Below are 18,561 nucleotides of genomic sequence, written 5' to 3' on the forward strand. Positions count from 1 at the left end.
AGAACAATGTTTTAAAATTGATATACAAGCAAGAACCCAATGAGCAACTGTGAGAATGACAGAAAGTATATGTGTCTGATTTGCAGAACCTTAGTAATTATAGTGATGGTTTATAATTGCCAGGACAGTCTAGTCCAGGACCTAAGGATTTGACTATGAAGCCTCATTAGTTCAAGTCTACAAATGCTTTCTATGAAAACTTATTTTCTCTACTCAAAAAATTGTGTTATTTCACAGTACTTATTGTATTATTTTGCAGTACTTATTGCATTATTTCACAAAGGTATTGCCTGCTGCCGATTCCATTACCATTAATCATGACTTGTTTAGATGTATGTGACCGCTACTGACAGAAAGATTAAGCAAGCATATAGCTTGCAGCCAAGTGACAAGAACTAAACAGATGTTATAAGTATACATTCAGTTTTAATTAGATATTTTAACATGGGCAGCGTGGTGGTACAGAGAAGTCATTCCTGCCTCACAGCACCAGGGCCTGCATAGCGTTTGCATGTTCTCCCGTGCATTTGTGGATAGGCTGGCATCAACATTAGTGTGCTTAACTGCATATAATGACCTGTTCTAACAATGAATACTGGAAATATGTCAATAATACTTCTCAATTAAGAAAATGCATTTAGTCCTTCATGTGCTGAGAAGTAAAATACCTTTCATCCTCTTTTTCAATCTCCATGCTAAGCTCCCAAGATATATGAACATTGGCTACTGTGCAACCAGATAATACAGTTTCAAAACATCTATCAAATTACTGGGTTAAACTAAACAGATAGTTTATTTATATGCTTCTGCTACTGGATTTGCAAGCAGCACACCCTATTTAATTGGCTGTGTGATTGTACCCCGCAAAGGACCAGTGTACTGTCCACCACAATTGCTTCTTGACCTTAAAAGCAGTGTATGACGATGTGGGTTCTGGCTCCACACTCCCTTTGATGTTTGGGAACCCTTGAACCCAACACCGTCGATAATGTTACCGAGTGAGCTAGTCAATGGAGGCAAATTGAGCATCTGAGCAAGGGGAAGGTAAAAAGTGCAAAAGTGCTTTTATTAAAACAGTCCACAAATCAAAAACAGTGTTCCAATAAATAGTGCAGTTCTTCATTAAATGAATAATCCATAAAACGAACGTGGGAGTAAAACCAATAAATAGAAAAAAACAATCCTTAAAAACGAGAGGTTAAAATGATCAGGAAGCAGTCTTAAAACAACAAACAAGTCCGGTGCTCTTCTGTTAGCGTCTCACCTGCTAATCCCATTTGGGCATCACAGTAGGCAAGACGCTCTCTGCAGCTGCCCTCCTGAAACACACGCACGAGACTGGAGACCTCCCGATCCCTGGCTTCGGTATGGCACTCATCCCAGTCCCGGAGAACTTGGTTTCCAACCAACGGCCAGGTCGCCCACGTTGGGGATTCCAGCACCAAGTCTCCCGACTTCCGCTGCCTTTCTATGGCCTCTCTGCGGCCAGTCGCCTTCCCTGGTCACTCCCGCTACCTGATCGCTCAGCGGGAGAGACATCAACACAAACACCTGGGTGTCGGCCTAACACCCAGCTTCCACGCAGCTGTCCACGAGCGCTCATTCGCTCGCCCGTCCGCTCGCTCTTCGCGGCTCTCTCACCGACCTGCTTCCTCTACTGCTCCCGATAACCTCCGTCCTCTCCTTTCCTTTCACTCTCCGATCGTTTCTCTTTTTCCTCCCTCTAAAACCGACTCGCGCTTCTTTTTAAAAATGACGAGGGCCACCGCAGCTGCAGCATTAGCCACGGGACAATCATGAATGTGGGCAGTTCCTCACCTGTGCACTAGGTGAGAAACGCCCACACCCTACGGATCGTCCCGTGGCCCACTATGGCCCAACGTCCCCTCACTAAGCCGCGAGCACATCGTTTATTTATTAAAAATGGCCTGTGCTCAGTGAGCTGTGGACCCTTAACACCACACAGTGCTGCTGGGATAATCACTGTAAACTGGGCATATTAAAATTTACCTCTTAGCTCATGTGGGAATAAATATGTACCGATAATTTTTGTTTAGTTGTTGTCACTTGACTGCACTCTATGCATTTGCTTAACCTATTCCTCATTAGTTATCACAGCACCAGTAGGCAATGGCTATTTGCGAAATAGCACAATAATAATTGCAAAATAACGCAATACTTGTGAAATAACAAAATACATTTTTTGTGTGGAAGGAATAATCTTCCATAGCTTTATCCTGTGGCCATAAGCAAGAAACTTAAAACATCTGTACGCTAATGAAGAACATTCATCCCCATACATTTTTTTTTACTGTAAACATAAAGTGTTTCTGATTGCTAATTTATAGAAAATATTTTTAGAAGTGTTCTTCTTAAAAAAATATATTTTTTAATATTTTATAGTTACTTTTTAAGTTAAAAGAGTTCATTCCCAACTAACCTTACAACATCCATAGAGGCTGCTCCAGATTTGAAAAAATCTGTGGAATCCTCTATTTTGGGAACATTAGATAAAATTCCTTTCCAGATAACCTGTGACAAAATGGCAACAAAAAACAATATTAAGATTATTCATTTATAAAAATGTTTTTGAGGGCAGTAACCACATGGACAGTATAACAGCATATGGCATTTTATTAAAAATTTGTTAAAAAAAGTTAAAAGAAAATGACAAACAAAATGTTCTTTGCATTCACTGAGTCTTACACTACAGAAGGTCATGTTTTGCTTACTTTCTTGTTCAAAATAAAAATGACATACTTCAATGAATGTGAAACTATAAAAATTTTATCAATGGAATCACATACAATTACTGTTGGTTATATGAGAATTAGGCCTGGGAAAGTTAAAGCATTAATATTTGTGATTAATGTGGCCTGTTTAACGTATTAAATAATATTGTCGCATCCAGGGTAAGCAACAAGGCAAATGTCATGGGCAGTGCTTTGGTCAAGGTGCCATTTTCATGTAATTTTTTTTTTTTAACATTATGAAAGAGTAATACAAAAAAGTTAAGTGTGTACCTAAAGAATGACATACACATCCAGTACTGTATTTGTATACTACCTTTAAAAATTTTCTGAAATAAAATTTACATTTCAAGGTTTAACATTTCATATTATGTGGTTAACAATAAAACACCACTGGTGTGAATTTTCTTGATTTATACATAACGATATAGGTGCAGGGGAGTAGAAGGAAGGGGGTGGGGAGGGGGTGTACGGCAGTCCTGGTGCAATACTAGAGAAAAGTTGTGAAGGTAAACAATTACTCTCCATCATGTTTCTGTAAGAAGATCGAATCAATGTCATATCACATAAGTGCTAAATAAGTTATCTCTGAGTGACACTAAAACCAAAAAAAGTCTCTAGTATCATTGTATTTAACTTGCCAGTCTGCCTGCCAGCATACAGTGCTGAGTGCAATATGTGTAATATGGAGGGCAAAATTCTATGAAATAAAAATACAATGATTATCCATACCCATTATTCCAGTCTGCAGTATGTTCACTACTTTATGCAAAGAACGCAACACAACCATCCAAGTAATGCATGGTGTCAGTTTTTAAGCAAGATAGCAGCTGTGGGGATCTTTTTTAGCATGCAAGCAGCAAAGGCGTGCGTAGAGCAGTGTTAGAACAGGTTCGGCTTTGCTGTGTTGCGAATTGCCTGAAACACCCATTAAATTCCGATGACACCTTACCGCAATATCCCTGAAAAGAATGTTTAATGATTAAATCCATCAATCCAGGTATGTGTCCATTTCAGCAAGCATTGAGCACGAGGCAGAAACAATCCTTATAGGTGGTCAGCTCATTGAAGGAAGAATACAAACACTCACATACCCTAGCATCATTTTAGTGTCACCAAATCTGCATATCTTTGGAAGGAAACCGGAGTTCACTGTGGAAACCCAGCAGGAAACCATGTACACTCCAAGCAAGGAACAACAGCGACATGACTCCCTGCGAGACAGCAGTGCTACCGCTCCGCCACCGTGTAATCCCTATGTGTGTGATTATTAACAGTATTCATTATTTAAACTAAATTAACGATTTATCATCTGTAAAATGTAACATACATACATACATGCATTTCATCATGAAAGTGATATCAAGTATAAATCTAAGGATTCCAAATGTGCAGAGAGTTGGAATATCAAACGTTTAATGTGTTCTGTGTGGTGATCTATTGCTATTTGCCGCTACTGTCAGGTCAGGATGAAGCCCCACAGTTATTTTGTGCCCTTCTTGTGTTCATCCCTTCCTGAAGTTATTTTGCTAATAAAGACAACAACTAACTCCAGTTTTGTTTTTCTGGGGAGTTATTGTGATTGTGCAAAACTATACATTCGCTTTTAACATTATGTATAGTAGAATGTGATTTTTGTGATGTACATGAAAGGTTTATTTACTTTAAGTTGAGTTTTTGTTCTTAATTTTGATTCACAGACAGGAAGCAGACCATATTTTACTTTTTCTACTACAAACCTAGGCACATGTTAACAGACTTTTTACAGAGATTAGCTTGCCATTTACTTTTGAAAATACTTACATTTTCATTTGGTTATTTTTCTTAATTTTTTTAAAGAAATCTTTTAATAACATTTAGTGTTTCTTTGAGATGGAGATATACGGATACACATTCCATACTGTGTTTTTTTTTTTAAATAAATCAACTGTCCCAGGAGGTATTAAATAAGCATTATTAATATAATAAAAAGAAATTAATTACAATGTGCACAATTCGGTCAGATCCTCAGTAACTTCTTATTTCATCCCACTCTAATTAGGGCCGACCACAACTACATTACTTCAACAAATACAAATTAAAAAAAAAAAAGATATATTAACCTTGATTTGTTCAGCTGTCTTCATCTCCTCTTCAGTAAGCGTCAAAGTGTTAGTTTCTCCAGTGGAAAAGTACTTGGCAGCTGGAATCATTTTGCCATCATCAAACTGAAGATTTCTTACTACAAGCTATAAAGAAAAACACAGGTTAAGAAATAAATGTTGCTGAAGCAGCTTTAAGAAATACACATCTGGCATGGTTCATTATAGACTCTCAACAGTTCCTAAGATTACATATTATTTTTCATATAAACAAGGGGAGATCCAGTTTGTGTTGGGTCTGAAGCTTACTTTGCATTGAGTTAAATATTTATGTAAGTATATAATCAAATTACTTTTACAGTACATACATTGACCTATTGATGAATATGTGTAAAAATTTTGTGCCAAATACACAGAAATACTCTTTGTAATTGAAGTGTGTGGACTATGGCCGGCAGCTTATCCCAGCCAATACCCCCAAGCTGCCAGGTGGAGCCCTTCCTGCAGCATGGAGATGCCCCGAATTCCAGCAGGGCATCATGGACCTTGGAGTTTTCCTTCACAGCCCTGCTGGATACCATGGGGGCCACCAGAGGACACTGCAGGGAGGCTCAAGGATATAGTCCGGAAGTACTTCCATGTCATGAGAACAGAAGAAATAAAGTACTTCCGGGCTGGAGAAAAAGAAGAGTTTTCACTTGACCCAGAAGTGCTGGCTAATCATATGGACTGAGGGATCAGAAGCACTTCCGGGTCAAGGACTATAAAGGACTGTGGGAAATCCCAGACGGTTGAGCTGAGTTGGGAGGAAGGGTGACAACGCGTCTGGGAGTGGAGGATTGTGATTATAGTGTATTATTATTGGTTTATGAGTATTGTGGAGTGGAGGGTGCTTTGTGCACTTTATTATACAAATAAATTTATTATCTGGACTTTTATCTGGTGTCTGGCGTCTGGTCTGAGGGTTCAAGGGGACGACAGCGCCCTCTATCTGTCACAAGTGTCAATACCTTGTATCTGCTTATTAACAAACAAATGTTCTCTTTCAAGAGGACATGGGTGGCATGAGTTTTAATGGAAGCCATTCCTTTCCTAAGGTGATTAGAAATAACCTTATTGTATGCTGAAGATGATTTGAACCTCATACAGTAAATCGTTCCTGACATTTTCCAGTATTTAACTTTCCCTTAACATGATCCCAACAATTCATGTGGCCTGATGTCCAACCCTTCTTTCCTTTGAGCAGAACAGCAAAGCATTCAAATAGCTCAGATATCCATGTACATCCTTTATTGAGATTACTTCTTATTTCCTTTATGGTGATAGAGAAACCCAAGCTTCCGTGAGAGATACTATACACCTTAAATGCACTCCATGTCACCATACACCACGAAAAATGTGGCTAATGAGGATTTGGAGTGCAAAGCGGCAGTGCCCTAAGTACTAGTGGTTAAAATATCTTATGGGCCCCTGTACTTGAGGGACCCTGAAACTTAAGCTTCAGTAGTTTCATGACAGATCCATTTCCAGGTATACAGTTGTGGCCAAAATTATTAGGCCCCCTTATGAAATTAGGCAACACTCCTGATTCCAATATGAAAATGACCATTAACAACAAATGTTTGTTTTTCAAAGCGTACCTGTGTCCAAAATAACAAGGTCCACTAATTGTAGTTTGGATATTTTATTGACACACTGAGTGGAAACAAGAAAGGGCAAAAATGAGACATCCAAAATTATTAGCCCCATGCCCATTAATAGTCAATACTGTACCCTTTTTGAGCCACAACTGACAACAATCTATTAGAGTAGGTCTTTACTAGATTAGCACAGGTCTCCTGAGGGATTTTGGTCCATTCCTCCATTGCAAATTGTTCTAGCTGGTCCAAATCGCATGGTTTTCGAGCATGGACATTCACTTTGAGCTTGCCACAGATTCTCAATGGGATTGAGGTCTGGGCTCTGTGTGGGCCACTCCAAGATCTTGGTTTTGGTATCCTTGAAAAACTGTTGAACTAATTTTAATGTATGCTTTGGGTCATTGTCTTGTTGGAAGACCCAGCGACGACCTAAGCCTAGACTACACGCAGATTTCTGCATATTCTCCCTCAGAATGTCAACATAATTTTCTTTTTTCATGATGCCATGCACCCGAACAAGGCTCCCTGTGCCTGAGGCTGCAAAACAGCCCCACAGCATGATGCTCCCACCACCACGTTTAACTGTGGCAACTGTGTTCCTAGGGTTGAAGGCCTGTCCCTTTCTTCACCAAACATAAGCAACATCCATGTGCACAAACAGTTCCAGTTTAGTCTCATCAGACCAAAGCACAGACTTCCAAAAATCATCTTTACATTTCAAATGTTCACGGGCAAACCTCAGTCGGGCTGTGATGTGCCGCTCTTTGAGTAAAGGGGTTCTTCTGGGACGATGGCCGTGAAGCCCACCACGGTGAAGAGCCCTCACAACTGTGTTCCTTGAAACATCAATTCCAGAAGAGGCCAGGTCAGCAACAATCATCTTGGCAGATGTCCGGGGTTCCTTGCTGACATCTCTGACTATTTTTCGCTCCAGAGTTCTTGAATTCTTGCGCTTACAGCCACGGCCAGGTTTGTTTCTAACAGAATTTGTCTCCTTGTACTTGGCAATGATGCAACGTACAGCAGTTCTAGACACTGTGAATCGCTTGGAAATGGCAGTGTAGCCTTGCCCCTTATCATGAGGCTCTACTATCTTCTTTCTGAGCTCCAGACTGATTTCCTTCGTCTTTGGCATGGTCAGTAACAGTAGTCCCTCTCATGTGTTCAAGAGTCCTGTTCCTTGGGAGTCTTTTTATGCTGATTGAGTGTTGTTAGGAAGCCAATTGACTGCAGGTGTTGTTAGGAAGCCAATTGATTGCACAGGTGTGGTTTCAAAGCTGATTGGTTAATTAGTGTAGGTGTGTTTTGGAAGCAAACATTAACATGGGGCTAATATTTTTGACCACCCCATTTTTTACTATATTTGATATAAAGCAAGACTAAAAACATATATTATATTACAAAATGTATCAAACGCTAGTAAATAGCACTGGTGGATGTTTGATTATATCAAGTTTCATCAATGTTGCAAACTTTGGGAAGAAGTTTAGGAAAATGTTCCATGATTCCAGGGGGGCTAATAATTTTGGCCTCAACTGTACATTAAAAACATAATTATATATACACACACACGAGTACAAATCAAATGCATTACACTCACTAATAATTTCCTAACAGAACACTTATGTTTACACTGAAACAGCATTCAGATTTTTGAGGGGATCAACAAGAATTTACAGAATGAACAAAATCCTTCATATATGCTCCCAATATGTCCAAATAATCATCTTCCAGGACACTTGAACAGATGTAACTAAGTAGTATGAGTTTAGACATGTTTATGAGATTCCCAGACCACCTTAACTCACTCTTAATAATTCCCATAAGCTATAGATCGACTACAAATCCTGTGAAATTTTCCACAAGTATCCAGATTGACTATGATGCTTTCCAACCTCTATAGTGAAAGCTCTGTTTGGAAAACAGATCTTGACTGAACTGGCATATTCTCCAAAACTCAGAGAAGTCACTACAAAAGAGAATCAACTTGGATGCATCACTAGAGGAAGGCAACACCATCAGAGTGGGCGACTCCCATATGACTGCCTATAATATTCTTGTTAGTGTTTTCAGGCTAAAATCACCAAGGCAGATCCCCCTTTCAATTAAATGAACAGGTGTCTATGGCCTGAAATCAACAAGAGGATAGCTCAGTGAAACAATCCAATGTTTGTGCCCCATTGATAGTGGGAATTACCAAGCTGCATTAACACTAGAATCCCTGAACCCTATGAGAAAAAATGTAATGCCAGGCCATCCTAAATTCCTTTGCACCTCTTCATCAGTGTCTTTGTTTTGCAAATATGTCAATCAGCACAAGCAGCCTCATATCCCATCCCCCACCGACACAGCTGAAGTTCTCTCAGCTCAAGTGTGTTTATCTTGATGTGAGGTGCCTGAAGTTGTAAAGGATAAATAATATATTGTTATGCAGAATACATACATTTCATGTTGTGTTCCGTGTCTACAATGATTTCAATAAATGTAGGATGACAGGAAATGTGAGGCAAGAAATGTTTAACACATAACTAAAACAAACTCTCTCCATGTTATAGTAAAAATTAATAAAATGTTGACGTAAAATGTATAATGTGTGAAGACTGGAGTTCAAATATCAAATACTTTCACAAAAGGTATAACAAGACAAATACGCCTTTACTCAAGAATGCAACCAAAGAAACATAAATGATTCAATTTACATGTTGCTGTCAATATGTAAAAACCAAAGCCTATTTAATCAATTGCATGGGTGGGTTAGAGGTAATAACGGCTGCCTCAAAATCAGGAAGGTTGCGGGTTTGAGCTGGGGTCTTCCCCGCATTTTCCAATTTGAGCAGTGAGTTGCTATTATTATTGCTATTATATAATAAAAACATACATTTGATTTGAGTCTGTAACACCCATCGTAAATTTTTGATACTTGTTTATTTGTTCAGTTTAATTCTCTAAGTCACATTCACGTGGCACAACGAACTTGCCTCTCCCTCTTTGAGTTGATGGTATTTATCTTTATTCTTTTGACAAGAGCAGCGATGTCCACAGTTGGTGCTGTGGTTGATGCCTGCTCAGAACTATTTGTTGTACCGGCAATCAAAGATATGATACCTTGTGACCACTATCAGATGATCATGTGGCATTTGTGCTTTGACAACAAAGATACCCGTGCAGAATGTGTAAAAAACGACATTTTTGCATGTGCATGTGCAATGCTACTCCTTATTTAAGAAAAGATCCCAGTCGTCCCACAGGAGAAAGACTTTCCGAGACTGTGGTCATAAAACAATTTCTGGACAAAGGCAGAACCGTAACAACAGACAACTTCTTCACGTCACTTTCACTGCCCTGCAACACAACTCTGCTTGGCACTGTAAAGTGGGATGGAAACTTCCACCTGCAGCTACAGTCACTCCAGTACACGAACAATTCTGCACACTAGTGTTTAGATCTGGCAGTGCCATGCTGATGGTGTATACACCTAAAAAGAAAAGGTCCATCTGCATTCCCAGTACAATGCACCATATTGTGGAGGCTGTGTAAGACCGAAAAAACAAATGTTCAAATGACATAGCATTTTCATATAAATGCGTTTTCATGCATGGATGTGTGTGTGCGTGCATGAGAGAGGCAGAGACAGATTTGATATCATTCAGGTGGTTACTGGAATATAAAATAAACACTTTCACAAATGTATAACAAAACAAGTATGCTTTTATTCAAGAATAAAACTGAATTAAAAATCAAGTAACAACAAGATACGAAGAAGACATGATTCACCAGGATTTGTGTGTCTGCTTATATCCCTGCAGCGATATCTTTTACAAGTAGCAAAACTTAACACTGGCTGTTACAAATGTATGTTTTTATTATATAATAGTAATAATAACAGAAGCTCACTACTCAAAACAGAAAATGCAGAGAGGACCCGGGATCGAACCTACAACCTCTTGATGTAGAAGCAACTGTTCTAACTTCTACACCAGCCATGCAACTGGTATTTAGGCTTCGGGTTTTACATATTGGCAGCAACATGTAAACTGAATATTTTATTTTTTTTCTTCAGTTATATTCTTCAATAAAGGAGCACTTGTTTTGTTAAACCTTTTGTGAAAATGTTTATTTGATATATGGACCAGTCTTCACACTTCACATCTGCATTTTGTCACTATTATAACATGAAAAAAAATTCTTTTAGTTACATTTCTTGCCTCGCATTTCCTGTCGCCCAACATTTATCCAGATTGTTGTAGACACAGAACACACATGAAATGTACGTATTTCAAATAATGATATATTATTTACCCTATATAACTCCAGGCACCTCACACCCAGATAAACAGACTTGAACTGGGAGAATTTCAGCTGCATCGGTGGGTGATAGGATAGCAGGCTGCTTGTGCTGCCTGATACATTTGCAAAACAAAGACGCTGATGAAGAGGTGTGAAGGAATTTAAAGTGGACCAGCATTATGGCTTTCTTCATAGGCTTCAGGAATTCTAGTGTTAAACTTCAGGGTATCTGTGTGCTGCAGTGTTTAAAGTATCATTATTCATCAAGTCACCCAGGGACCTATGGGGGTCAAAATCTGGCCTTACCACAAACAACCCCCAAACCCGGGTGACACCAACCCCAATGATGCCCTTGAATTAAGCCTATGTATAAGCATTCCTTTTAGCAACAATGTTGAAGAGGATTTCTTTGCATATTGATATTTCTCAACCAGATCAAACAACCTATCTGAAACAAAGGCAACAGCAACACTCTGTCTACTTGATGTGTTCATGATACATTCCTCCCACTATGCTCTCTTTTTTTATATTAGACACCCTTTTGCATAACTGTCGTTAGGGTTGCATCCCAAATTTCTAGGGGTGTGACCTTGAGATCATCAGCACAATGGGATAAATGGTCAGCATTTGCACCAACGTTTATCTGATCTGCAGAACAATCTCTAAAAGAAACTTTCTCTTTGTTATTAATATTTGTATCTTGACTGGTTTTGGCTTCTTGCCTGAATTGTGACTGTGATTCTTGCCTCTCGTTAGGGTTTTGGTTGCTTTTTTTACATTTTACTTGGTTTTTTTTTTTGCCTTTTGCATGCTTATCCTGTGATCGTCTCAAATACTCTGTTATCTGTTCCAGCCGAGCCAGGACAGCTCGATGTTCCCAAGTAACTTTCAAAACATTTTGGAGTTCCAAGTTTTTTCCAGATCATTTTTCTGTGTCAACTTGTCATTAATAGTGTTAATTGGTAGCTCATCCCTATATTGATCTATTGATATTTTTAATAATTTAGACTCATCTCCGGCATAAAGCCCACTTAAAAATTTTCCAATTATCCCATCAACTTTCTCCAAGAAAGTCTGAACATGCTGTGCAGATATTAAGTCTATAAGAACAAACAATAGTTGGTTTCCCTCCCTTGGATTGCCAGACACAGTTAGACAACTCTCACTGAGAGAGAGAAAAACATTAATTAAATGAATGTCACTATTCACATCCGTCCAAGTCTCATTTAAGGCACAAACCCACAGTAAGAAAGTATTCACTCTTAAACAAAAAGTATAGTAAAAAAAAGTTGTTTCCAATTTCTATACAATTTCAGGCTCTCTCTCTGTATTGAATTTTTATAACCTAAAAGATGTGGAGGTTTGCAAAACATATATATATATATATATATATATATATATATATATATATATATATATATATATATATTTATTTTAGTCGATAATAGAACTCAAAATACACAATGAAAAAAGAAAAAGCATGTAGCATTGCCCATAAAAATTGGATATCATTAACCACAGTACCATTTATACATAATTAGTTTTGAATTAGAATACAGGTCAAATTCCATTACAACAAAGTGCCAGGGACCTAAAAAATATTTTGTTATAATGAAACTTTTGTAGTTATGAGACTCTGTATTTGTCTCTAAAGTGTTTTCTTTAACTTGCGTCGAGGTATTTGCAATCATATCAATAGCTTCTTTCACATTAATTTTCATCTCTTCCTGTCTACAAGTTACACTGACAATAATTTTTCTCAGCATTTCCTTGAGATAATACACTTTCAGGGTGTGAATGATGCCCAAATCCAATGGCCATGCAATTGGGTGGGAGGAATTCAACACGAACATTATCTAAATGTGGAAGCATGTTGTGGGCAGCACAGTTATCAATCAGCAGCCGAATCATCCTTTTCTTCCTCTTCATATTGTGAGGTTTCTGAACTCTTTTGGGAGTCCCCCCTCCCCACCGCTGACGGGACGACATGTCGATGTGTGTACTGAAGTATGATTACCGTATCTGTGGAAGATTGTTTGTCCATTGCCGGGGCAGAGCAATTGCAGGCTCACAGCACTGTAGCAAAGCACAGCGGAAGCAAATCCAAAATGATAGTGGCTGCACTATAATTCCCTGTCTTGCACCCCAAAACACGAGGCTGAGTCTCAGTACTTTAGCAAAACCAGCTTTATTCAGCTTGAAACAGGAACAGCACAGTTATTTATTGTAGTGGGATCTACCACTTTCCTATACACAGACACAGTCAGGTAGGATTGTGGATAGGTTGGTGGCCAAGAAATACTGTTCCCTGCATTTACAATGTTCTTTGCATCACCCATCGAGATCTTTTCTGAGTTGCTTCGGCGGCGAGCCGCAACAGCACTATAAGCCTGCTGTTGCCCTGGCAACAGATAAACAGTCTTCCACAGACGTAGTGATTGCTGAAACCCAAGGTTTGCAACCCAAGATTTTTCTTCTTTTTTAGCTCAGTCTTTCAAGAAAGTTGACAGTGTCGATGGCGAAATTCCGAATTCATTAGCAACGTCTTTTTTTCTTTTTGCCGGAATCGAGAGATGCAAAAATTTCAATTTTGTTTTCTAATGTGAACACTGGTTGTTTTTTCGTGTCTGCCATTTCTAAAGCAAGGTGACAATGAGTTAAATTCAAATGGATGTTTTTCAAATGTTTCAAAGGTATCACTGAAAACCACAGAAAACAAACACAGCAAAAAAACAGAACAAGGGAAGTTCAAAGAAAGAAAAAATCTACAATGTTTCTGTTTGGGGATCATTGTGCACTAATTGAGCTGCGACCACAGAACTAAAAGCTCTGTGGATGATTCATTCAGGCATTTCAAGGTCTTTTGGGCACTTCGTTGTAATGAAAGTATCTGCTGAGATTTCTATACACTCTGTCATATGGGGAAACTGTCGGGACCATAAAAATACTTAGTTGTAAAGATATTCGTTGTAACAGGATTACCTGTATTAAAACATACTATGGGTAAAATTTTCTTCTGGTGATACTTACAAAAATAGCAATTCTTACAAAAATAAAGAAAACATATCTAAGAAGAAATGTCAACTTACTGCATTCCCGTCACTGCCAAAAAGAACTAGACCATTGTTAGTAATGAGTCCAGGTCGTGGAGCTCCTTCTATCTCTAGTGGTTGTCCTGAAGGCACTGGTGCATCAAAAAGAGAAGAACCATACAGGGTCACTGCCTAAAAAAATTGAAATTTTACATATGTTAAAGTTAGAAATAATCCAAAGACATTTAATTTGTTTAAAAAATGAAGAAAACAATTGATCGTCATGACTGGGTCATTAGGCATTGATTTGCATGTCCCTGAACAGGATAAGTAGGATACAAAAATGGAAAAAATGGACAGCTGGATGAAAATATATGTGTGATTAACCTCTAATATAAGCTTATGGGGTCGTTATTGTCATATATGTTGCATGTGCTAGTCATCATGCAACACATTGTCACTCTGGTGGAATGGTTAGTCAGTACTACTACCTCACCTCATGTTACGATACGAGGCACTTTTTTTTTTTATTTTAACATTCTGGAAATTTTACCTGATGCTTTATTGTGGCTCTTTGGAAAGTTTTACCCTCAGAGAATATTAACATGCGAGTTAAATTACAATATTAAAATATTTTTTAATCTACATTCTTTCTAGTGATGTTAATACAAACTGAATAAAAGTCTATTACCTACAATAGATGCAATATAGGAAAAGTCATTCACAACTGTAGATACTGTCATCAAATAGTAGGTGTCTTAGCAAATTTTTTTTTTTTTTTAAATTTTCCCTTCTAGAACTTAGAGATCATCAAGGAGCAAAGAAAATACACTGCATCTTGTGATAAAACAAATCAAAACTTATGCCCTAGTTCAAATATTGTAAGAAAAGAAAAGGCCAGCCCTCTGAAAACAAATGATGTTAAAATCATCAAGTTAGGCACAGAAAAAAGCATCACCTGTCCTACAAGCCTAGGAAATTGTGTATCAACAATGGCGTAGTGTCTACCAAGAAAGAATTTTTCAAATGACACATTAAGATGAGGATATATTATATATATATATATATATATATATATATATATATATATATATATATATATATATATACACATACATACACACACTTGCACAAAAAAATACATATATCATTGATTGCGTGATGGAAATTTCACCCTGCACTTCTGAAATAATGAATGCTAGCAATAATAATAACAAGAATAATAATAAAGACTAATCTGAAAACAAAATAATAAAACAACAAAAATAACAAAAAAACAACTGTGTACATTAAAAGTATTTATTATATAGTTCCTCAATATCTTGTGTAACCACATTCTTAACACCTCTAGCACACATATGGCCAATGAGCATCTGAATCTGCAATTGTAGGATATTATCCTGTTCCTGCAGAAGGGCATGACAAAGTTTCTGACCTTTGACAACAGATGGTCACATCTCTGAGCATTATAATCCAGGGAAACACAAAAGGTGCACCAAGGGTGAAAGACTGGAAAGGAGGAAGGTCAAGGCAGCATCTGCAGAACAGCAATTGTTCCTCTGGACAGCGGTAACCACAAAAGCTGTGCATGGCCTGGTACTATCCTGCTCTAGGGTTAGTATATGAGTTTAGTAAATGGCCGCATTTTTTCTCCATCCCTTTTTTTAACATAACCTGTCTCTATATAATGGCAGTTCAGTTACTGGATTATTCTCCGCCCAATAGTCTAATACATGTATATGTAACAGAGTGAGTCATTTAATACAATATATCCACAGTCAATGCATTCATTTATTTCTAAACAGTAAAGAAAATCAAACTAAAAGAAGCATTCCTGATAGGAAGTGCCAAAACTGACAGCTAAGCACTACTCCAAAACATTGATGAGTTCTTCTATATATGGAATGCTAAAATTCAGAGCAAACACAGACACACAATGCAAACCTCAAATGGCATTCTTTACCTGACCGTTAATGACTGTCCATGCCCCTGGTACTTTGTCATGTCCTCGAATCCAATTATGAATGGCTGATGCTGACATATCCCAGGAAATCTAAAGAAATAATCACTAAGTTAGTGGCCATAATTTTATATCCAAAGTAGGCTGTAGTACCGTTTTTTAAGTTGTCTTTTTATTTTAGAAATGAAGAAACACAATGAAGTGTTTTTCAAGTTTGTATAAGAGTAACTCCAAGAGAGGACGATGTGTACATTTTAATAAATTGTATTGATCAGACCAAATGTATATATTTAAGGATTTTCCATTATAAGAGATGGAGTCTTTTAGGTATGTCTGTCTTAAACAAAGATGAATTTGGAAGAGAATGGGGGATGACATCAGTACTGAACACTTTACAGACAACCTTCTGGGAAGCAACATAAGCAAAAATCAGGAAAACCCCTTAATGAGGACTCATATTTACATTTAAAAGATAAATATCAAGCGATCCTGTTGACACATTGCCATATCTGAAATTTCAACAATTAAACTTTAAAAGAGACATTTTATTGGATGCACTCCCTCCTCCTAATCCTCTCTCTATCTCTGCCATGCTACTCTGTTAAGTTCTAACATTTGAGTGACAAACAAATCTATGTTACATTACTTGTAGCTACTTTGAATAGTCTTCACCCACCTTTGCATTTGATTTCTTTTGAATTCCTTCATATGTGGCCCCTTCCTGTGGCTGTGGTACACGAGGTGCTTTACCATCTGCAATAAGTTGGACAGCTTCCACCTAAAAGTTGGTAAAAGATCAGACATTTTTTATTATCAAAATGTTGTTTAAAAAATGTTTAGTATCTTTAAAAAATGCAACAATAAAAACAATACAAAAATTGAGCTGCAAATCACCCTACAAAGCTCAGTAATTATTTTCTCAAATAGCTGATCATGAACGTATCACCAGCTCAACCAATATGTTCAACATTCCAAACTTAAAAAAATGTTTCTACCAAATATCTTGGTATACTAGGGTTATTATCATGGCCCATAAGACCAGTGGACTTACCTATTTCACTCCCGAGAAGAAAGATTATCAAGGCCAGAAATTATGTGATATGACCTAGTGGCCAAAGCACAGCACATATAAGACTGCCAGTTAGTCCCTGTCCCTGAATCACTGTATGACACTGGGCAAGATAACCAACCGATACTCTAACTTAAGAAATATTCTAACACCTGTATTAGACAACTGTGATTCACAACTTGTCTAGATAAAATGAGGCGCTAAGTAAATGAATAATTAATTATTCAAGTGCTTTTCTTCATAATCTAGTCAGCTCTACTCCTTTTTTTAGTCCGTTCATAAATCCAAATGGTCAGTTTATTATTGTTTTACCTAAGAGAAGTACTTATTAGTTTGAAAAATGTGTACTACTACCCCACTGTTCCAGGTTAGAGGCTCTGCAGATGCCATCCATTCAACACCAACACTGGCAGTTTAATTTTGACTAATTAAAGACAACATTTATTTAAAAAGGGTTCACACTCCTTTTTCACTTCCTCAGACTAGTTCTCTAGTTCTTTCAAAACAATGCATCACACTGCTTGGACATGGTGGTTAGATACAGCACATTGCAAATGGCAAATCTTTAATTCAGTCTCAGACACACTGTTTGAAAAAGTCATACTGTTTGAAAAAGGGGAATTAAAACACAAGATGCTATGAGAACCCTTTAACTTACAGAGTCTTTACAAAAATCTGGAATTTCATGGACAGGCTGTACCATTTGATATAACAGATACATGTGTGCATATCAGCAAGTCAGATCCATAACTTCGAGATTAATCACAAGAGTGGATGAAGTACCATATCCCCCAACGTAAAACTCCAAACCGACAAAGAACCCTTCCTGTTGACTGTCAGTTGCAATTAAATATTTTTATAAAAGTGAAGTATCACTATTATTAGCATTCAGAGTTCTATAATTCATAACACTTTCTATAAAAGGACAGCAAAGTTGAAGAGTAAAGGTACAAGTTGCACATAATTTTTTAAACATGTCACTCAAGAGTTCTGTGGTACCTACTGTAATGTGGGCCTGAGTTGCCTCGAAAGCTTGCATATTGTAATCTTTTTAGTTAGCCAATAAAAGGTGTCATTTTGCTTGACATCTCACTGCATTCATAATGGTTAACACGGTACAACACCCTACTACCGGTACTAAAGAAGAATTTAAAAAATGGAAACGTGATATGGCCCTAATTGCAAAGCCTGCAAAACTTCAATTCCTCAAATAACTTCAGGAACTTTATCAGCTTTTATATTGTGAAGATAAAGTACATTGTATTACATTGTACATTATTAAAATAAATTAGATTTTATTACCATGCCTTTGATTCCCTCAGGAAATAAAAAGCGATTGTATAAAGTGTCCACTGTATCACTGGGCTCAACTGAGCATTCTTTTTGCAGTAGGAGTGGTCCTGTGTCAAGTCCATCATCAGCCCAAAATATGGAAAATCCTGCCCTCTTATCTCCATGAATCAGCGTCCTAATAACACAAACATCAAAAAAAAAAAATTAAAATACCATTTTTAATAATTTAAATAATGTAATCAACCATGGCTGGAAGATAAGTCTCTGATAGTAAACTGCAGAAATATAAATTTTAAAACTCTTTATTTAGCTTGAAAACAAAATCTTAATAATGTAGAGAAAAAAGTTCCATAATATGTTCAAATAAATATATTCATGTGTGCCTTATGCATACATATTAAGGTACTATACTGGAAGATTACTTTATCAAATATACGTATATAAAGAAA

At 37.4% G+C, this 18,561-nt stretch overlaps 1 protein-coding gene across 1 annotated transcript in view; it reads right to left on the reverse strand.

The window, feature by feature from the left end:
• aldh1l2 (aldehyde dehydrogenase 1 family, member L2) overlaps nt 1-18,561 on the reverse strand; it is a 90,928-nt gene that overhangs the window by 49,591 nt on the left and 22,776 nt on the right. Inside the window, exons 4-9 of the mRNA XM_039761824.1 lie at nt 18,122-18,287; nt 16,427-16,528; nt 15,754-15,843; nt 13,848-13,982; nt 4,853-4,978; nt 2,441-2,532 (exon numbers count right to left, since the gene is read on the reverse strand). Coding sequence (XP_039617758.1) covers nt 2,441-2,532; nt 4,853-4,978; nt 13,848-13,982; nt 15,754-15,843; nt 16,427-16,528; nt 18,122-18,287 — 711 coding nt within the window. The remainder of the gene's footprint in view (nt 1-2,440; nt 2,533-4,852; nt 4,979-13,847; nt 13,983-15,753; nt 15,844-16,426; nt 16,529-18,121; nt 18,288-18,561) is intronic.

Source organism: Polypterus senegalus, chromosome 8, assembly GCF_016835505.1.
Source record: "Polypterus senegalus isolate Bchr_013 chromosome 8, ASM1683550v1, whole genome shotgun sequence".
In the NCBI taxonomy this organism is placed as follows: Eukaryota; Metazoa; Chordata; class Cladistia; order Polypteriformes; family Polypteridae; genus Polypterus; species Polypterus senegalus.